We start from the raw sequence: 22611 nt of genomic DNA on the forward strand, positions 1-22611 counted from the left end.
ATTTTGTTCTAACTTGTTACTGTATGACTGCAAAGTTTTTGTTGCTGTTTATAAAAACATCCAAAATTTTTGAGGCTCTTAAGTTTTTGAGTTTAGAGCCTAAAAAAGCTCTTAATTTCACCATTTTGTGGATTAATTTTCATAACTTCATGTTTTAGAGAAAAAAAATAAGATTGAATTTAATCATAAATTTTGGCGATTTTGATTCCAGAAGAAATCATTAAATTATCAAACTAAATTTTGCAAACGTTTTTCTTTTGTAAAATCTGACGGTTTTATTTTATTTACTGCCTATGTACTTTTGTTCTCATTTTCTATCTTTTAGCGTGACAGAATTAGAGCGCAAAAGTCCAAAAGTAACAAACACACATGAAATTAAACCTTTGAAAAGCAATAATTCTTGTTGAACAAAACTATTTTTTCAAATAAATGGAGAATAAAAGCAATCCTCTCGGATCAACAAAATCGTTTGAAGTAAATTGGAGCTTCTTGAGCCTTTTTAAAATATCATCCTATTAATTAATTCTTAAAAGTAATGTTGAATGTTTTTGATCAAAAATATGAAAGTTGATTGAAAAACATGACCTGGACGACAAATTTCCCATCAAGGGTTGAATTCTTCATTAAATTGTATAATTTTCCCTCAAAATCCCACTTATTCAATTTAAGTTACAAGACTCCTTCCATCCATAATAATATAAGTTAGAAGTCTCATTCTATAAGAATATTCATGTTGAAATTGGGCAAAGTCAAGAACATGCTAAGAAAATCACCATCGTGAAATTTGGCAACAAAACCTAAAAATGCTCTTTTAATTATAGATTGCCAATTATTCAAGTACAAATTTCACAAAAACTCTATTTTATGCTCCAGGCTATGATAACTTGACATGATAAATTTAATTGGAATTTAGATCCTGGTAACCTAAGAGTGCGAGTAATAGTATTTTAGATTTTCCCCTAAAAAGTTGAAAAACATCTATGTAGGCCCCAGCGGGTTGCGTGAATGCGTAAGTAGGCTTTTTGGTTGCGTGAATGATGCGTGAAAACTTGAAAAAAAGCTGCGTGAATTAGAAAACTTTGCGTGAACAGAAATTGCGTGAATTTTGGAAAAACAAAATTCTTATAAAAGAAGGTGTACTCAAATTTGTTGATAGTTCTAGTCTCAAAAATTCTTAATCAGCATATTAATGTTAATTAGATGGGTCCTGTTACCCTTTCAAAACTCCTAAAATGAAAACACTGGAGAACGGATTATCCATGAAAATCATAAACGATGGAGAACTGAAATGCCCAAATTTGTATTTCTCGAATCAGACTTGAAAACTCCATCGGAGTGTTTCTTTACTTAAAATTTGAAATGGGATAAAAAGGGGTTCATTATTTTGCTTTTTTTCTTCTAATTGCATCAATTTCAACAATTCTTCATTATTCTTTTTCACTCTAAACAACCAAACTATCTTGAAAAACTTTCAATAATAAGTTTTCATTTTCAAAATGAGAGAGAGGAGGATGTACAGACGACAACACGCTGTTCAATCATATTATGCTTGCTGATGTCTGCAACTTTTAATGAAGTATTTTCCTGGGCCCTTTGAAACGTGGTATAGCGGATTTGAAAGTGTGTTTTCTTTGTGCTGAATATAATTTACAAATCAAAGAGAATCAAAATAAGTTTACTGGTAGATAGCTCATGAAAATTAAGTCTTCCAAGAGCTTAAGTGAAACTTTTGACTTAAAATGAATACTTCAACAGGTAACACTACCACCCCATCTCCGCCCACCGCCACTATATTTCCCTGCACCTTGCATTATCCAGACATCGACGACGTCACACGGTACGTGTTTGGTTCGTCCTTCATACTATGTGCATTATTGGCTGCTATTGGCAACACAATCTCATTGGTTATCCTCAATAAACCGCCCATGCGTACAAAGTCCAATCGGTTTTTAACATCATTAGCTGTATCAGACAGTTTGGTTGGGTTTCTGTTATGTCCGCTCACTGCTGCTACACTATTAGATGGCCGGTTTTTAACCCGATGTGATTTAGAATCTGCTAAAGTCTTCATATCCGTCATGTTATGCGGAACTTCAGCATCAACCGTAGCCTTGGTTGCTTACGACCGTTATGTATTATTATCCAGTCTGCAAAATTACCCTGTTAAGATGAGTGATCGAAAAGTTCGGGTCCTGATTTTATCATCATGGTTAGTGCCGGTTGTATTGCAAGTCTTTTATGTTGTTCATGGTCTGTTGTATTTATTGTCAATTTCTGTTCTGACGGTCGGTCCGTTCGTCATTATTTCCATTTCTTATCGATTAATGATGAAGAAGATTCGACAAAAGGAAGAAGAGTTGGCGTCTCACCAACATAAAGGAGCTTCACGACAAAACACAAAAACGGATAAAAAAGAACGCAAAAATCTAAATTTGGCGCATAAATTAGTCTCCCTGATTGTTTATTATGTGATCTGTTTATTACCGGCGTTATTCAACTTTTTAGCGGAAATCACGATCCGCGTTTTAAAGAAACAAAAGCCAATTAGCCTTCAAACTTTAACAGTTTTCGCACTTTTTTGTGCATCAGTCAACTCGGTTATCAATCCTGCAATTTATGTTTCAAAATATCCCGAGTTCAAACGAGAATTTTGGAAATTGTTTGGATTCGGACGACGTTTTGTTAGAGGACGCTCAAGTATGTCTACGGTTCAACCTTCTACAATTTCAAGAACTTCTTTAATGTGACGTAATGGTCGATTTTCGCCATCTTCGGTGTCCGTAAAAAATCATAACTTTTTGGAATTTTAAAAAGCACGATATAAACACAGAAAGATTAATGATTCAATTCATTTTTAGAACAAGGAAAACACCATTTAATGAAATACGAACGTACCACTTTTTCCGGGCACGCTGTATTGTCAAGACTTTAATAACATTTAGTAAAATCGGATTAGAAATATTATAAATAGACCAGGTCGATCTGGGGGGGGGTCTGCGTCCCCCAAGAGGTGAAAAATATTTGATGGTGGTTTTGGGTTGCTAAGATGCCCCCAGATCGACCTGGTCTAAAATGGACTAATCATTCTAGCTACTGTAAATTTTTCACTAAGATCATTTCTTTTAAAAACATATCTTTTACTTTACAACATCCAACTAACTACATACAACTTGAATCTTTACAGAAGAGCACTTAATTAAAAATTGTACTCAGTGTACTCGTGTACTCAGTCCCTTAGCTCATTTTTTGATGATTCTGGTAGCACTCACGAAAGGTAAGATTATACCAACGCCCATCAGTAATGAGCTTTTCCAGAAAATATTTGAATATGATTTACCCCCCGGACAAAGTGACTTTTGGCCCCCGGACAACGGGTTTTACCCCCGGACAAGCATCAGTTGACCCCCAAACAAGACAAGTTTTGATGATTTTTCGCTACCCCCGGACAATATATCCTCCACCCCCTCCCCATATACGGACATTTTCTGGAAGAGCCCAACATCAAGAAGTGATAAAAGTGGCACGGGATTGATAAATCAGTAATCAATAAAAAGTTGGCACAATTTTCCAAGCATCCTGAAAATTGTTCAAAATCTTTACAGATCGAATGGTTCGTTTCCCTTATAAAATACAAGAAACCGTTTGCCTATTTCTTGTAAGCAAAAGTAAAAAATACATTTAATTTCTCAAAAATATCTTAATTATCATGGTAGAGATTCGGCTCGGACGACGCGGGGACGGCTAGTTTTTTACAATTTCCAATTTAATTTGACTTTAGCAGAAGAGTACTAAAATAAAAATTATTCCATATCAATAAATAGTTGGTAAAATTTTTCAAATATCCTAAGAACGTTACAGATCAAATGGCTCGCAATCACTCTCATATTGTTCAGAACTCATCAGCGTTTCGCTTTGTACGAAAGTCACACTCGTCATCCGGCTCATTTGCGTCACCTTGCGTCGTCTGGAGTCGCAATGTTTCGCCACATATTCCATTTGTTTATTAAAAGTTTTAACGAAAGATTTTGTGTTCCTTTTCTTTTGAAAGATGATTATATAAATTTTACTGGAGTATAAACAAAGTATTAAGGTGATGAGATTAATGGATAATGTTATACAAATGATCGGTACGAAATCGTTCTGCTTGATGGAAACTTTACTCATGCTTCCGTATATGAGAAGAAAAAGTAGACAACAGGCTGAGGTTGCCGATGATGCTATGATAGCATTCCCTTCGTTATAGGCATCCGGTAATCGACCATGTCCACGCATTGCTTGTCCTAGTGATAGCATTAACAAGAATATACAATATGCGACCTGTAGATAACTCTTCTCTCCGAGATCACACGCTAAGGTCAGATATTTATTACCGTACGCGTCCGTTCGCTTAATGTTTACGATCGGTCGCGAGGGATGCGGAAAACTGGATCCCATGATGGAAAGATCGATTACGACAATAAGGATGAATATCAAAGCTTGTTTTCGGAAAAGATCGCGTTTCGTTTTCCGACAAAGAACTGTCTTCATTGAGCAGATCGTGATTATCATTTCTGATTTGCAGACTACGATTGCGTTAACGATGATCAGTAACAAACTGACACCGTACTGACGTGACGTGCACCGGAAAACGTCAGGTTCTAACGAGACTGAACTCATGAAAATAACGAAAAGACTAAGACAGCAAATAACTTGGAGCATGGATAGAGTGAAATGGCTTGAACGCACGACCGGTGTATTACGATATTTGATGAATACTGTTAATATGAATAAACAGAGGATAATACCAAGCGTGTCAAAAACTGTTGTGATGTGATAAATAATGTCATTGTTGCTTTCTTCGAAGGGATAATAACATGCTGTTTGGTTGTTGTTGGGTATTTCACCACCAACACACATATGGCAAGATCCTTTATCCAGATATGATGTATTTTGACATTTCAAACATGTATAGTCACATTGTTTTACGAAATCTGATGAATAATTTATATGACGTACTTCCACATGCTCGCAAAACTCTATAGTGGTGTTTATGTTGAATTTCATTTTACGTTTTATGGGTCGTCCGAAATTAATATCATCAATTCGATCGACAGTATTGAGTGTTTTATTTCTTAACTGTTCAATTTGGTAACTATTTTTTTCTTGAAAAACACCTCGCATGTGTATAATACTCTGTGACATTTGAATTTCTATGGTTTTCTCTAATTTTTGGGTTGTCATCCCGCACGTTAAGTTTATTTGGTTTTTATGACGACTTTTATTGATTTGGGTCAGCCTCCAAGTTCTTTTCTGAGCACAAAATGTTTTATTGTGGTAGAGTGGTAACGTGGTTACGTCCAAATGCCCAAGAACACCAATAAAACAGACATAGTCGGGAAGACCACTTTGTCTGTTTAGATTAGCAAAAAGAATCCAATTTGGGTTAGTAATGTTATGTTCCCTCTGTGCCAAAGCCATAAAGATACCCGCTGCCCCACCAACCACTATTACGAGTTGGTCGCTAGATTCTTTCTTCAGTTTTTGGAAGATGGTATCTTTCTTCTTCATAAAGTCTGGTGTCGCCCAATAACGTATGTTACGTCGTGATTGAAATCTACGTTGAATCATTTCGATACGTAGGGAAGGTTGTGGTTGTTTTTTAGTAATTAGCTCAATAATTAATATGTTTTTCCATTGTGAATGTTTTTTAAGTAATGTTTTTATGATGGATTCTGTACTCTGTTCTCTTTGCATTGCCGGTAGAACGGTTTCCTGTCTCTCGAACCACTCCGATGACTCTTTTTGTCTCGTCATTGGGTAGATCATGATTTTTGAAAATTTCAAAATCTCAATCGTTCTCTGTAATAGCGTGTGACTTAAGTATGTTACAATGCCTAAAATGCGATATTCGTCTGAACTGGTAATTTGGTCCCACTTTGGTGATAAATAATACGTATCATTGGTTTCGATTTTGCGTCGCCATCTTGGTTCGAGAAGAAGAGATGATAAAAGTCTGGTCAACTGAAATTGTCCTTCCTCTGGCTTTTCATCACAAATATCAAACTCAATAAATTCGTAAACAAACGAAAAAACGTGTCCAATAGTCTCGTTAATCTGTTTTGAAATTTCGTTGCCCATTATATTTCGTCCGTCACATCTTGTGATGAGTTTAACGATAGTGTATTCACGATTAAGAGGATGCATCATGGGAAATGCATTGTGGATGGTCATCAAAATAATCAGGATCGAAAGTAAATGTTTCGTTGTCATCATTTCTTTAAAATTTCTTTTTCATTTTTAGAAAGCTGAAAAAAAGTTAAGATACATACATAGGAAGATACATAAGGAGCGACTCACATATCAATTCTTTCCCATGACTAACGTCAAAATGTCGCTTACTACAAGACCACACCCCCGCACTCCCCCTCCACCCTACCCTTAGCGATGAAATCGTATTGTTTTTTTAACAACCAATCTCTTCTTTTCAAATCTACCTCCTATATCTTACTCTGTACCAGAGTGTATCTCACGTTTATGTGCGCATTGTCTGTTTGATAAAAAACTCCCGTACGCAGATCTCTGCGAAGAAGTATGATTTATAGATAGAAAAACTTCTCTCATCGTCTACCCTCTCTTACCAACACTCCATCGCAGCGGTCGGTTTGAAAAATCTCAAATGAGAAAAGACAGACCCTCTACGGCAATGAATTTTGAAATTAGGGTAGATACTGCGTCTGTGTGCAGACAAACTATATCTTAGCTATTATCTTTTTTACTCGAACCAGCCAACATCGATGCAACCAACCATGAAAAATAGACGACAAAACTATACGTAGCAAGAGTAGTCAACAAAATATAAATCTGGCTTACCAGTTAGTAATTCTTCAGTCTTTAACAGTGCTCGATACATAAGTAGAGCGATGTCAGTCAGGAAGAAATCAAGAAGAAAAGATTATCACCAAAGTGGCATGAAACTGCCAGTAGTAGAATAAAAAAGTGTTTTTTCTTCCTGACTACCTTACCTGTTAGAAATTTAGAATTCAATCAGCCTCGAAAACTGATGTTTTGATTGGTTTTCTTAGCGTCACTGCTTCTGACCCCCCCCCTACCCCCTCGCGTCAATTTGAGGTTAGCCGTGGAAACATCGATATGTGAGTGTCTCCTAAGCGAAAGAAAAAGCCTGAAAATTTTACCCCAATTTTTATCAAAATGATAAGTCGAAGTGAAATCTAAAAACAAATATTTTTCACATTCAGCACAAACGTCAATTCTGACGTCATGAAACAATGCTACAATACTGCACATCTCCTAGACGAAATAAGTTATATTCAAATTCAAGATATTCCTATTTTACTCTTTGTACATTTTAATTTAAAGAATTCTGAATCCGATAAATAAAAGATTTAAGAATACATGTATTTTCACAAATTCAACCCAGTCAGGAAGTCCCTCTTTTCCAGATTGCCGATTAGATCATAAGCGTTCTTAAAAACATGCTCCATGATATTCTTGACGTAATGTTTTTATACGGAAGTACCAAAAAGGGCCAGGGTGGTCGCCAAGTAGTGTTTTGGGTCTTTCTGTTTCAAACATTACGTCGTGAATACCACGAATACTTCTTTCTTAGAATGACGTAATCAGTCCAGGTTTTCTACAAATGACGTATTCAAGCCCGTTTGACTCATTTAGTCAGACATAAAGTAGCAGCTTTCTAACAAACCAAAAAAAGTCAACGCAAACAAACTTTTCAAAGATCTTGTTGTGTTTACCTTTCCTGAAGCTTTGTTGTCAATCTTGTATTTTTGCTTTCCTAACACTGAAACATACTTGAAAGTAATGGTCGTGACGTCTTATTGAGGTTTCATTAACAAAATTTGTGAAACGAGAGGAGGGGAAAAATCTAATTAATCCATTTCGCAAGATACAGGTTCATTAAGTGCTATTGACGAGAGATGGAAATTCGACTAATTAAAGGTAATGAAGATGATGGCGCTGAGTGTTTCTATAAGTAAGAAAAAAATTCAGGTTTCAGGGTTTTAGACTGGCTTATTGAATGAAGGAACCAACCAACTAGTTTTGCAGATGAAAGGTATGTACAGACGGACCCTTAGAGGTAACAAATTTTCAGTGAAAAAGTTCCAAATATTCGTAACTCTTAGAGAGACTCTGGAAGGTTACAAACCGACCCTTATTGTCCGGTCTTAAACATAAACATAAGAATCAACGCGTCGGGAAACCAAGCCGCTTTCGCTTTCATTTTCAAACAAAAGACAGCGTGGTTTTGAACTGAACAACCAACCAAGCCAAACGTAGGCAGGGGCGAAGGAACATTTGCATAGGAGAGCAGATTTAAACAACACAGTAATACACAGTAATTATAGCGAGGTTAAGCAAGAAGCTATCTATTACGTACGGAATCTATTATCTTTATACCACGAATAGGTAAGCAGTTGTTAAAATCTGCTCTCCTACACACATCGTTCTATTCACCCATGTCTACACTACTGGCAGTCTCTCCAATTTGTGGTGAAAGACGTACTAATACACCAATGTTGACAAAGCTTGGATCCCGCTTGGATCTAATGAACTTTCATGTACGTTTCTTCGATCATAAATCCTATCTGTCATTCCGTGAAATTGTTATCTGTTCTTCCCAGCTTCTTAGAAAGTCTTTTTGGTTGATGAATCTCTCATTTCCTTTGCTTATTTGTTTGTTTTTATCAAACGTCAAAATAAATAGACATCTTGTTTGCCAGAGTGGACGTGAAGAGGAAGTATATGCATTTTTATATAAGAATATAGTATACTCATTTTTTAATAAGAATCAGACGTACTTTGAGCCTCAAATTATTCTTATCGTATTCTTAGTACCCCTTAATAGGGTGAAATTGAGACATTTTAGGCTTCACACCCAATTTTTACTATTTTGACCTCTTTTGAGTAATTCCAGGCTCAGCAGTGTTCTTGAATTGTTCTTATTTTTTGGTGATTTTGAGCCTTATTGTTCTTATAAAATTATTCTTATAAAAGAAAAAGAATGTATAAGAACAATACAAGAAGAAGACCACAAGACTATATAGAACACACTAATTATTTGGAAGTTTCACCAAAATAATCACAGAATACTAAAACCAAAATATTCTTAGAGAATTCTCAGCCAGGCTTCAAATGAATGCGAAACAAGAGTTTAACCATACAAAATATGTGTTCTCAGAAATCTTTTCCTTCATTCTTTATAGAATCATTAAAAATAAGGAAAATTTGAAAATCTGAAATATTAACAATAATGTTCCCCTAAAAATTTGGAAATGAAATCAATCTAAATCCTATCCACCGTCTGTTTGTTTATCATTACTAAATGTTCCCGGTTTTATTAACTTATATCGAAATTGAAAACTCCCCCTTTTCGTTGGCCTTATGGATTATCAAAAAAAGGTTACATCTTGATTTTTAAGAATTTATTTGATAAATTATTATTTCGTACTTCTTCGTAGAAAAACTTAAATGCTTATTTTTCAGAAATTTTGCCAATTGACTCATGTCTTTTAGAACGTGCTCCCTCCGTCTTTTAGAACGTGCTCCGTCTTTTAGAATTGACACGAACAGGGTCCAGCAATACCCTCGCTTTTTTAGCACCCCCCCCTCTCGCAAATCCAGTAGGATATTTTCAGCCAATGAGGGAAAAATAGCGGACTGATAATCGATAAGAATTGATATTCCTATGGTTTTTATGACTGGGGATTTGATACATCGTTTTCAAGTCAGAAAATTCATTGGGGATAGAAATCAGCATATTATTTAGCAGATTTTCAGCGTGTACAAAAAATTGGAGTACGATTTTGCGCTGGGGATGATATTCTGGCGATTAGAGAGGGCCGCATTGGGTCTGTGAGAAGGGTGTGTTTTTTACCCTAATTCACAGAAATTGCAAAGAGTTAAGGACAAGACAAGAATTAGAATTTTAAGATCCAAGCCATACGTACCAAAGTTACACCCCCTTCTCACAGCCCCACTGAGAACCCTTCCCACTGGAGAAACTTTTGTCTCCGTTGAAAATAATCATATAAGCCAATCCTCACTGCATACTATTGTGCTATTTTTTCCATCCCCACTGGATTTCCTTGCTCAAAAACAATGGAATTAAAATCCCCAGCCATGAGCAAAATGGTAATATCAATTCCCATTGAGTTTTGGTGCGCTATTTCTACCCCCACTGGCTGGAAAAAAATCACCGGGTCTGTGAGAAGGGGGTGTCAAGTTCTCTTTTTCATGATTCTTTTTGTGTTTACGTGAAGTTTTACCACGTCCATTATAGTAAAATCGAAAGTAATAATACGAGAATATTTGTGATCCTCCTTATCCAATCTATCAACTTAAGTTTCTGAGCTTTTCGAAAAAGTCAGAAAAATAAAATGAAACAAGTAAACGACAAAAGATGACAATTCAATCTCCAGTCAGAAAGAAAAGACAATTTTTGGACCTACCTTGGAGGTCCTATAAATTAACCGATGTCCGTTCGTTCGTCTGTCCGTTCGTCCGTTCGTCTGTCCGTCTGTTACCAGCTTTTCTCGAGATTGGCTCATTAGTTTTTTCTGATTTTTGGCACAATGATGCAAAATGATAATGCCCAAAATGTGACGGAGCCCGATTTTCGAAAAAAAATCATTTCCGGCCGAAAATGCCGGAAGTATGCCGGAAAAACCGGTTTTTTGGCATTTTCTCGAGATTTTATCATTAGTTTTTTCAGATTTTTTGCACAAAGATGCGTATTAGCAATGCCCAAAACATGGCAGAGTCCAATTTTTGAGAAAAATTCTTTTCCGGCCGAAAATGCCGGAAATATGCCGGAAATCGCCGTTTTTTGCAGATTTTCATCGGACTTTTTTCCTTATAATTGGTTGTTTTTTCACACAAAAACATTGTTAATAGGCAATGTCCACGTCAAGCATGGTTTCAATTGTCAATAAAAATTATAAAATGATTTTTGAAGCCGGAACTTTCTAAAAAAATCCGGAACAGGCCGATTTTTTCGCCGGAAAAAAACAGTATTTCTTGAACTTCTTGAGCTGTACTTTATATTTTTTTATGAAATTTTGCACAATGATGTAAAATGACAATACCTAAAAAGTGACACAGAGCCCGATTTTCGAAAAAACATTTTTTCCGGCCGAAAAATGCCGGAAAATGCCGGAAAATATGCCGGAAAAAACTGTTTTTTTTGGCATTTTTCTCGAGATTTTATCATTAGTTTTTTCTGATTTTTTTTTTTTTTTGCTCAAAGATGCGTATTAATATTGTTCAAAACATGGTCGAGTTTGATTTTTGAGGAAAGGAAATTTTTTTTTTCCGCGGCCGAAAATGCCCGTAAATATGCCGTAAATCGCCGTTTTTCTGGATTTTCATTGGAACTTTTTCCTTACAATTGGTTGTTTTTTTTTTCATTCAAAAAACATTATTAATAGCAATGCCCACCATCAAAAACATGTTTCAATTTTCAATAAAATTGATTATTGAAGCCGGAGCTATTTAAAAAATCGCGGCGGAACGGGAACACCTCTTTTTGCCGAAAGGAAAGACAGTATTTCTTGTATTTTCTCGAGCTGTACTTTATATTTTTTTTTATGAAATTTGCCACTGATGCAATATGACAATACCTAAAATGTGACGGAGCCCGATTTTAGGAAAAACACATTTTTTCCGGCCGAAAAAAAATGCCGGAAAAATATGCCGGAAAAACCGGCTTTTTTACATTTTCTCGAATTTTTCATCAAAAGTTTTTTCTGATTTTTTGCAGAAAAGAAAAATGCAAAATGCGCAAAACATGGCTGAGTTCGTTTTTTTTAGAAATTTTTTTTTCGGTTGAAAATGCCGGAAATCTCCGTTTTTGAAGATTTTCATTAGATTTTTTCCTTGTATTTCTATGTTTTTCACACAAAAACATTATTGATAACAATGCTCACCATCAATAAGCATGATTCAATTGTCAATAAAACTGATTTTTGCGACCAGAACTTTCTATTTATTTTTCCCCTACAACCCTTCCCTCTCCCCCCATCAACAATCAATGATGAATTTATTGCGTTATGCATTTTCGCTAAACGCTATAATATTTTTTGACTGATTTTTTAATTTTTCTTTTCGCATTGCTATCTAACCTTCATCATCAGGTAGGTCCATTCAGCATGTTGCTTGTTTATTCTGCTACTAGCAGTTTCATGCCACTTTTGTGACAATTTTTTTTTAGTTTTTAGTTGCTTGAAGATTGTCACAAAAGTGGCATGAAACTGCCAATAGCAGAATAAAAAATTGTCTTTTCTTTCTGACTGACATCGCTCTACTTATATATCGAGAACTGTAAAAGACTGAAGAAATACTAACAATAAATAAAACAGCCAGGAAGAAAAGACACTATCTGCCTGAAGATTCTCACAAAAGTAGCATGAAACTGCCAGTAGCAGAATAAAAAAGTGTCTGACATCGCTCTACTTATGTATCGAGCACTATAAAAAGACTGAAGAATTCAATCTCCATAACATTTATCTCATCCGCAAAATACACGTTTTTTCTTTATAAGAACGTCAAAAATTTTCGAAGCCTTCGGATGTTATTAGTTACACGGTCTTCTCGAGGTGGGATAAGGGATATACAGGGTCAGTAAAACCGTATTGGTGGCGAGGCTTGCCGAGTCCCAATACGGTTTTACTGATCCCTGTATATTCCGTATCCCACCTCGAGACGACCGTGCAACGGATTTATCCCGTTGAAGTCCCTTCATCTTTTCCAAAAGCACGAACAAAATTCAGAACTATCCATCAAGTAGATACTTACATCAAAGAGCTACAAAGTAAATCAAACAGTGAAAGTGGGATCCATGAAAGTTGCATTTTATAACATCACAATTAAAAGTCGTGCTGTATCCATACAAACTCAAGAAAAGTAAAAATCAAGATAACTTTGAAGATTTTCTGTTTGTTGACTTTCTCAACCCCGACCATTTCAATTTCGATTTCAATTATTTTCAAAACAAAACATTCGAATTTTGATCAAAACATTCGAAAGCACATTCGTCAATATGCAATGTCTTCTTTTTTTTCTCAATCGAACGTGAGGGAGACAGATACGGTATATATCCCACCTCCACGTGATGTCTTTTGACCAATGAAATCGTTAGAATCTTACTGATGCGGGATAATCTTAGTTATTTGGATTTTAAGCCTAAAAATGTTCTTAAAATGTTCTTATTTTCAGCATTTTTTTAGCATTTTGATGTAATTTCTTAAGAAAATGCATGTTTTTAAGTCTCCAAAGCCTTAGAATGTTCTTAGAATGTTCTTAAATTTTTGGGCCTCGAAGCCTTATGTTCTTATATAGTTTGTTCTTATAAAAACAACGTGTAGTTTAAATTGAGAAATGATATGGGTTACCTGCTCTCTCTTTCCCAAAATTAAGATATGGTCAAATCTACTACAATCCGGTTTGAACTATAATGTCTAAGCATGGTTTGATACCCAACCAAAGCAACCTACCAATATTGCATTTCAATTACACACCAAATTGTAAAACAGTTGGAATACAAGTGATGTATGATCATTACATTGAAAGTGCTGAGATTTCAAAGTTAAATTTCCAAGGCAACTACAATGATAGATTGATGAACCTCGCCATTGATTTTCTCCATATCACATCTTAGCTAATCGCCTATCACATCAAAACCAACCTACCTTCACTAAATGATATATATAATTGAATTGAAATTAAGTTGGATTTTTCTTTCCTCTTTAAGTTTCGAACAATAATGACGTGTTTTTCTGGGAAAGCGAACAGAGTACCATATGATGTTTATTTTGAAGATAGTTAGTCGATGATGCAAGAATTTTGATTATCATTACGGCTAATCATACTTTTGGCAAGGAGAAAGTTTTTTATGTTCAATGTATTTTAGATATGTCAAATCAGTCAATCATTGAAATTATAAACCATAAAATGTTCCCTTCTTTCCAGTTTTTTTTGATATTTCGTCTTGGATATTTGTATTTTCCGTCTCTTATTAATCATATTTTGGCAAGATGAATTTTTTGACTTCTTTTTGTTTCGATATTTATCTTAGATACACGTTTTTATTTCTAAGAACAAACTATATAAGAAAATAACCCTTCGATGGCCCAAATCTTAAGAACGAGTTAAGAACATTTTAAGGCTTTGGGGACTCTAAAACACCCGATTTCTTAGAAAACAGATGAAATGCCCCCAGAATGGCGAATATAAGAACATGTTAAGGTAAGAACATTTTTAGGCTTAATTCTGGAAAAGTTAAGAACATCCGAAGGCTTTAAAAATTTTGGATGTTCTTATAAAAAAACGTGTATGTCCAACAATGTCAAATCAGTCAATCATTGAAATTCTAAACCATAAATGGACCCTTTTTTCCAGTTTTTTGGAAATATTCATTTTCCATCTGGCCCGTAAGTATTTTATTAGGCTCGTTCCTAGAACCTAGCCCAAAATTCGTTTCGTTCCGGAAACCTCTGTTGTTGAATCAGCTCCAGTAAGAAGAGCTTCTATGCTACATTTCATTTTTTTCATCGAAAAAAGGTGTCTCTATTGATTCCTCTATTGTTTCTTCTTGTAATGTGGTCAAATCCAACAAATCCTGCATTAATAAAAATAATCAAAAAGAACGGCAAACTTCATAAAGAACGACTAATTTTATATTTCGACGTCCACAACACCGACCGAAAGTGACTGTACCATCTTTTCGGATTCATTTCTTCTGTTTATCACGTGAATTAACTACATGTGGTTAAAAAGAACGACAAATTACGCATGCGTGTTTTTAATGTAGGAATTGCAAGACGAACCTACTGCAAAATAAAGTTATTTATATCTAAAATTTACTAAATTAGCTACATACATTCTTTTCATTATAAAAACAATAAATTAATTCTCAAGCCCTTATTGTTCTTAATTTGACGCCAAACTTCATTGAAATTTCTATGAAAAGAATATACTGTTTAAAAAATTACGATTGGGCTCTTCCAGAAAATGTCTGTACATGGGGGCACAGATATCTAAGCCCGAAGGGCTAGATTTGCAGCTTTAAGCTTTCTCCAGCAAAAAAAAGTGAAGCTAAAATTTGACTTTTTAAATTTCGTGCCGATGGATAGGATCTAGCATTTTGATTGTTTTCGGAGCGCGAGATCAAAAAAATTAGGCGGCAAACGCTATTTCACATCTCTCAAACCGGTGAAATTGCATATTTTAGTCACGTGACTCTGGTAGGAAATCCTTCCAAAGATGAGCTTCACTTTTTGAACAAAGCTGCAAATCTAGCCCTTCGGGCTTTACAGATATCTGTGGGTATAGGTATTGTCCTGGGGGTAGCGAAAAACCATCAAAATTTGCCTTGTCCGGGGGGTAAATTTGCTCTGGCCAGGGGTAATTTGGGTTGTCCAGGGGGTCAACTGATGCTTGTCCGGGGGTAAACGCGTTGTCCGGGAGGCCAAAAGTCGCTTTGTCCGGGGTGTAAATCACTGAAAATTGTTATATCCTCCACCCCCATATTCAAATTTTTTCTGGAAAAGCCCCATTCAGGCAAAAGTCGTTGTTAAACATGTGGGCTTGAATCCCGTAAAAAGAAAATAATTTTTACTATGGGCTAACTAAGCTTAAGGGCTCTGACCATAGTCAGAAAATTGATTTTAGTATCTGAACATAAAAGTTATGTTTTAGATTCTTTAACACTTTTAACAAAGAATTGCCTTTATAAATTGCTTTTTAATCGAATCCCTTAAGAGTAATTAAGAACTTGAATGCAAAAATGACGTTATGAACTTTAAAAAGACGTTAATAATATGTTGCATCACCTTCTTTTATAAAAAGTGCTAAGTTTTAATGGGTAATTAACCTTTTTGTTTCGAACTTTTTTCAAACTGTCCGCAAAGAATTGACTATTTTAAATTTGCGGAAAATTTTTCTAAAAAGATGTGTCAAAAGTTATGACTGTTTTTTTTAAGCAAAATCCAGATGAAAAAAAAATTGATGAAAAACCACTATTTGAAGATTTCGAGACAAAGAAGCATTTACAAAAATTTTCCGCATAAAATTTTATTGTTCGGTAAAAGATACACCATTTACTGCGAAAAAATTTTCAAAATGTTTTTTCTTCGCCGAAACTAAGCTCTTCAAAGTTGAAATACTCTTCCTCGCAAAAGTCTTCATTTTCTTCTTCATCAAATTTTTTCAATGCAATTTTTGAATTTTCAGATTCAGGAATAGTTTGTCTAATAGAAAATGTATAACATGCCATAGTTTTGTTGGTTACATCAGTCAGAAAACACATTTTAAACACGGCAATTATGAAAAATTCACTATGGTCAGAGCCCTTAAGTTAGTTTCAATTAAACCCGGGGGTGCAATCGATTTGGATTCAATGCGCACTTTCACTCGTCCAACCCTAACAATGTACTTTTGGAAGCCTAAAAATACACTTACAGTCACTACAGTGGAACCTCCAATTAGCGGACACCATTTAGGAGTAGGGTTAGTGTCCGCCAATTAGAAGTGTCCGTATTTTAGAAACTTTTTTGTGAGGATTTGACTAGGAAATGAGCGAGGAAAATAGAATTGTCCACTAACCAGAAGCGTCCGCCTTTTAGAGTGTCCGTTAATTGGAGGTTTTACTGTAGCTAACTTTGAGTGCCCCCACTCCCTGGAATTATAGCCCGGGGGCGCTACCCTTGCTGACCGACGGGGGTGCTCTGATGAGGTTCGAAAAATGGACCCCACTTGGGACTCGTTTTTCCAAAAATTTTTGCCCGAAATTTAATGGGGACGAAACCCCCAATGGGACTGAAATTCCCCAATGGGACCGAAATTCCCCAAATTTTCCAAAAAAGGCACCATACGAGGGACTGACTTTTCTATTTTGGTGCTTTTGTGACCCTACCTGGGACTCGCGGAGATTAAAAGAGATACCCTGACCAGCGGTGCATCCCCGTAACCCATTTTGTCCTAGTACCCCATCCCCGCCCCGGGAATTATAGCTACCTACCCTAGTACTTTTTTCACATACAACGTTACTATGACGTTATATAGGTATTGTTTTGACCGGTTGGGTCTGATAACATTTTTTGGAATAAAATAGCCTTTCACATATTGGACTTTTCCAAAAAAAAATTTGAATATGGAGGGGTAGGATATGACATTTTTTGGAATTTTACCCCCGGACATTTTACCCGCCGGACATATTCAAAATTACCCTCAAACGGAGCAAAATTACCCCAAAACAGAGCAAGTATATATCCTCCACCCCCATGTACGAACATTTTCTGGAAGAGCTAATTGTACAGGTTCATTTATTGAAAGTTATTGTTTTTCTGATCGTCTTGTGAAAATAGACGAAAATTCTGAAAGGTACGAAGACCGACGACTTTTCCTGCCAAACAATTTCCAAAATTCTCGTTTGAACTCGGGATATTTTGAAACATAAATTGCAGGATTGATCACCGAGTTGACAGATGCACAAAAAAGTGCGAAGACTGTTAAAGTTTGAAGGCTAGCTGGCTTCTCTTTCTTTAAAACGCGGATGGTTATTTCCGCTAAAAAGTTGAATAACGCCGGTAGTAAACATCCAATATAAAACAAAACCAACACAACTAGCTTGCGAGCCAGTTTTAGATTTCTTCTATCTGTTCGTTCTACTTTCTGTGCGTTTGATCCAAGTTTAGAATGCGCGGCCAACTCGGCTGTCTTTTTGCGCATTGTTGATGTCATCAAGCGGTATGAGACCACAATAATAACAAAAGGACCCACCGCCAAAACACAAATTACCAATAAATAAATTACTCCATGAACCATGTAGAATAACTGTAATGCAGCCGGTAAAATCCATGCAAACAAAATATAAATTTTCGATTTAAAATTACTCATTTTCTTGTAATATTTTGATAAATCTGACAGCATTAAATAACGGTCGTACGCAACTAAGGCTACCATTATGGCTGAAATTCCTACCAATGAGGTCGACAGAAAAACGCGGAGAATCTCAGCGTAGCAGTTGGTTAAGAGGTCTGGTATGATCAATTGTATTGCAGTCAACGGACATAACAAAAATCCAACCAAACTGTCTGATACAGCTAATGATGTTAAAAACCGGTTGGACTTTGTACGCATGGACGGTTTATTGAGGATAACCAATGAGATTGTGTTGCCAATAGCAGCCAATAATGCACATAGTATGAATGACGAACCAAACACGTACCGTGTGACGTCATTGATGTCTGGATAATTGAAGGTGCAGGGAATGATTGAAGAGGCATCAGTGTTGTTCATGTTTCACTGAATATTTTGGGATAGAGAAATTGCTTTTTAAAATCTTTCCCTTAAAAAAGAAATAAAAGAGAATAGAAATGTTGATTAAATAAAAACCTCCTTATTGGTCCTTTTTACGCTAGCCCTAATCTAGCACCGGCCCCTTTTAAGCCAAAGCTCAATCCATTTTTGAATATATCTAAATTAATAACGATCTCTTACACCGGCCCTTATTACATTATACCCATCGACGAAAAGATAAGAAGTGCCGATAGGGTATACCCCATATCTTAGACCAAGTAGTACCAGCTACCCACTAGAAAAGTCTGTCAGAAATCGGCCTGATGAATGTTCAGTCATAGAATAACACAAAACCCTCAGCTTATTTTACCCATCCCCACTGAATTTTCTAACTTTAAAAAAATCAATTGAATTTGGATCCCATATCAATCCCCGTTGAGTTTCAGTCCGTTATTTCTCCCACTGTCTGAAAAAGTCATGCAGGGTCTGTGAGAAGTGGATGTTTTGAAAAATTGCTACTACGAAGTATTGGAGTCTCTATCAACACCCATTTTCTTTCATCTCCATTGACTAAAAGTTTTTTCACCGGATTACAGAAACATGTGGGTCTTCGTATTAAAAGCCAAACAAAAAAAGATTTCCGAGTTTATCTGGGTCGAGTGACGACTAAATCTGTGGCGTTATGGTGAAAGTTCTGGTTTTAATACTCCAAGTGAGTAAGTAATTTGCGGCCGCAAACCACCCTTGATCCTTCTTTTGATAGTATTTGGTATGACCCGTTCGGGGATTGAACCCACAACCTTGCGACGCGACTTAGCTGGATGCTCTACATACATTACCCCTTTAAGCTGTTTATTCTATCCTTCCAATAAAAAAATAGTCTAGTTTGAGGTGAAAATAATGATTTATCCTTCTCGGATAATGGATCCACTAGTTTTGTTTTGATCTTAAAACATAACTTGCTTTGAAGTGCAAATTTAATTAATCTCCATCCACTAAATATTTGTAGACCAGTGTGAAAATTGTTGTGAAAAAGTCTTCAAAATGAAATACAAAAAGTTGTTATAGAATTCAACGCTCCAATTAGCAGTTCCTGTTTGCCATAGATTCCCAGGCCCTTCTGTCTCACGCGACCTTATAGTGTTGATAAAAAGATACGGGAAAAAATGTTAAAGGTTTTATTTTTACATAAGTGTTCCCGTTTCATATCAGACACATATTTCATATATCAGAACAGTGTCTTGCTATTGTTATATTATGCTGAGATAAGCTAATAAATGTTTTTCTTTTCCTCTTTCTGGACAATCTTGCTCCACATCCGTCCATCAGTGTGAAAAAGCTGTGGTGAATTAAAAGGCTTGATGAGTAAGCAAACGGTAATCACTTTTATTTAAAAAACAAAAAACCTTTAATCAAAAGCATATATAGATATATTAGGGGTGCAAGTTGCGTCCAGAACAAGTACAAAGACGGGCCACCACATCTACAGCCAAAACTACCGGGGACTCCCACAAAATTAGCCTCTTTCAATGAGTTTCGGACAGCCAAACATTATCTTACCAAAATGTTTTTTGCGTTGTCGTTAAATTTTCTTAGTTATTAATATTAATTTACGTTGTCTTTAAGGTTCTTTAACGTTCCTTTTATAACTGACCTTGTTATTTTGCAACTTCTAGACCTTCCTTAATCTTTAAGAACCATTATAAAGCGAACAGCATGACCTCACTATTCAAAAGGCGCGTTCACGCAAGTCAAATACTGACTTAACATAACCCGAAATATGAATATCTCAGCAAGCACTTGGTTTGGATAAGGATATGTAGGAGGAACTGGACGTCGTCCATTTCCTTTAGAAGAACTTTATCCAAAAGCAAATTTTTCAGAAAATGAGCTAGAATGCTAAGCTACCCCAGCCCTGACCAAAAAAGAGTTGATGTTGCTTATTAAAATAATTGTAAGAATTTTGCAGGGTACAATGCCTGAGCAAACTCGAACCGAGTTCCTTAATTGACTTTTTATGATTCTGATAGTGTACTCACTTCCATCAAAAAGTGATTCAAATTGGCTCTGGGTACACACTTTTTTTCTAGATAAGAATGGCCGTTTGGTTTTTTTTTTTTTTTTTTGATTTTCTTCGTTCAATTTTTTTTTTTTTTTTCCAATAAGGCGGAAAAAACGTCTTTTAAAATAAAAAGTTTTTTTTTTAAAAAGGCTACGTTGGGGAAAAATCTCATCCTAAAATATTTCTTTGTGTGAAGGGTGCATTTTAACAAAACCTCACCAAAACCCGGGTTTTGTATCTTTGGTTTTATGCAAAACCCGTTCAAACCTAGCATTTGTGGATGGTTTTTTTTTGTAAAATTTAATTTTTTTGCTTTATCAAAGCAAAAAATTTATCAAAAATTGTGAAACCTTTTAGCATTATTTCAATTAACTGGCGATTATGGTAAACTGCCCCCAACAAATAGCTTGTTAGGCTTGGGGACACGAGAGTTTTTTCCAATGTCAATGCAACATACCCACCACCACACAAGAAAAAACGTGGTGTTCCGTTTCTTTTTTGTCTCAGGACAAAAAATGAGGGAACATACCCAAAAGACACGCTGATTTTGTCCCCTGGGCCAATGGAGCTAAAATGATTCGAATGGTTGCATTGCACCAACGCAAAAATAAAAAAAAAAACAAACTCGTGTCCCCAAGCTTTTTTCACCACAATTTTAAAATTACATGATTTTTTAATAAGAACAAACTATATAAGAACAAAAGGCGTCAACAACCGAAATGTTAACATTTAAGGCTTTACGAGTCTAAAACACCCAATTTTTTAAATACTCATAAAGTGGCTAAGTTGAGAACATGTTAAGAACATCTCTAGGCTTAAACCTCAGAAAGTTAAGAACATCGAAAGGCTTCAAAGTTTTTTGGAAAAAACGTGTACCCTTTTTCTATTCAATTTCTTTCTAGCAACCTTTTGTTGTAGATCCTCTTTCTTGTACTTTGAAGAAACGTCTACGAAAACCAATCGTAAATACAGACTGAGTTCTGTGAAAAGGCACATTTCAGAAACTATTGCATCCATTCAAATTACTTTTTCAAATTATTCCAAAGTCTAAACATAGTTTACAAATATCTCGCCTCTCATCTTTCAGTTCCTCTTTCCCTTTTTCTTCAAATTTTTACGACTTTTCATCCCACTTTGAAAGTGAATGCCAAAGTAAATTGAAACTGAAAAATTATGAAATTAATGAAAAGTATAGAGTTATTTCAGCTGAACTTTTTTTCAAAACACAGAATTGTTAAGAAACTAAACCAACAGAAAGTAATCAATATACCTATTGTTCTTTACTTGAGTTTCTGTAATAACTGCTACAATAGTGGCCAAAAATAATCACTCGAATGCTCTAATTTTGTATGACAATAGCCCATCTCCCCCGTTCCCCTATAGCGTTGGAGACTACTCAAACTGCCTCAACAACATTGTAGATAGAGGAAAAACCACAGGCTAGAAAAACCCTATTAAGGTCCACGAGTTCACCAGGGGATCAATATGATCAAATTTCCCCAGGCAAGGGAAAGTGAGGCTTTTCGCCGAATACACCTTTCCCATAATTCGCAAAACAGATGCGCGCGCATTATTTTGATGCTCTCCATCGTTTGGTATCTGGAGGTAAACAAACCTGTTTTTGCCTGCGTTATCTTAGGGGAAGTTGGTTTTTTTAGCTTTTCTTAAGTTCTGTCGATCAAAATATTCATGATATTATACCACCCTGGAAGTTTTTTGCCAAAAAAAGATCGCTATCAAAAGTTAGAAGCTGAAAACATACTTTCCCTAACCCCTCGCAGGCAAAAACGCATTCGTTTACCTCCCAAATAACTTTATACACAACGATGGAGCGCACATTTTCCCGGGAAGTTTGAATTACGGGAAAGGTGTATTGGATCTAGCTTTTTCATTCATGAAGAAAGAAAAGAAGCTCCTGGAAATAAGTTCTTCATCATGAAAAAAAATAAACGTAAAATATTTTCGAACACTTTTCATCAACTACACACCTATCACCCCTAAGCTGCGCAGTCTGGTTTTGAGGGAACTGGTAATGAATTTACAGGGAAATAACGTCACAATTATTTGTTGTCTTTGAGAATATCAATGCAACGACTTCAAGCATTCATGACGTCATTCCTTCTTAGCAAACTCGAACCCAGTCTCCTAAAGGTTGATAGGTGTTTCATAGGCCATTTCACGCAGTCGAAATGGATCATGGGTAATCAGCACTGGTTGCTCCCCGATAACGATTTTCCGTT

General features: G+C 35.8%; 3 protein-coding genes across 3 annotated transcripts; 1 reads left to right on the forward strand and 2 right to left on the reverse strand.

The window, feature by feature from the left end:
- The first annotated feature begins 1739 nt into the window (after window positions 1-1739).
- LOC136813942 (high-affinity lysophosphatidic acid receptor-like) lies at window positions 1740-2747 on the forward strand. Its single transcript, XM_067070455.1, has one exon. It carries the CDS (start codon window positions 1740-1742, stop codon window positions 2745-2747), a length of 1008 nt encoding a protein of 335 aa, XP_066926556.1.
- Window positions 2748-3686: 939 nt separating this feature from the next.
- LOC136813828 (uncharacterized) lies at window positions 3687-6280 on the reverse strand. The gene has a single exon (XM_067070314.1). It carries the CDS (start codon window positions 6250-6252, stop codon window positions 3853-3855), a length of 2400 nt encoding a protein of 799 aa, XP_066926415.1. The 5' UTR covers window positions 6253-6280; the 3' UTR covers window positions 3687-3852.
- Window positions 6281-17228: 10948 nt separating this feature from the next.
- Window positions 17229-18356, reverse strand: LOC136813798 (high-affinity lysophosphatidic acid receptor-like). The gene has a single exon (XM_067070287.1). It carries the CDS (start codon window positions 18307-18309, stop codon window positions 17344-17346), a length of 966 nt encoding a protein of 321 aa, XP_066926388.1. The 5' UTR covers window positions 18310-18356; the 3' UTR covers window positions 17229-17343.
- Window positions 18357-22611: the final 4255 nt, after the last annotated feature.

Source organism: Clytia hemisphaerica, unplaced genomic scaffold (genome assembly GCF_902728285.1).
Source record: "Clytia hemisphaerica strain Z4C2 unplaced genomic scaffold, Clytia hemisphaerica genome assembly, whole genome shotgun sequence".
In the NCBI taxonomy this organism is placed as follows: Eukaryota; Metazoa; Cnidaria; class Hydrozoa; order Leptothecata; family Clytiidae; genus Clytia; species Clytia hemisphaerica.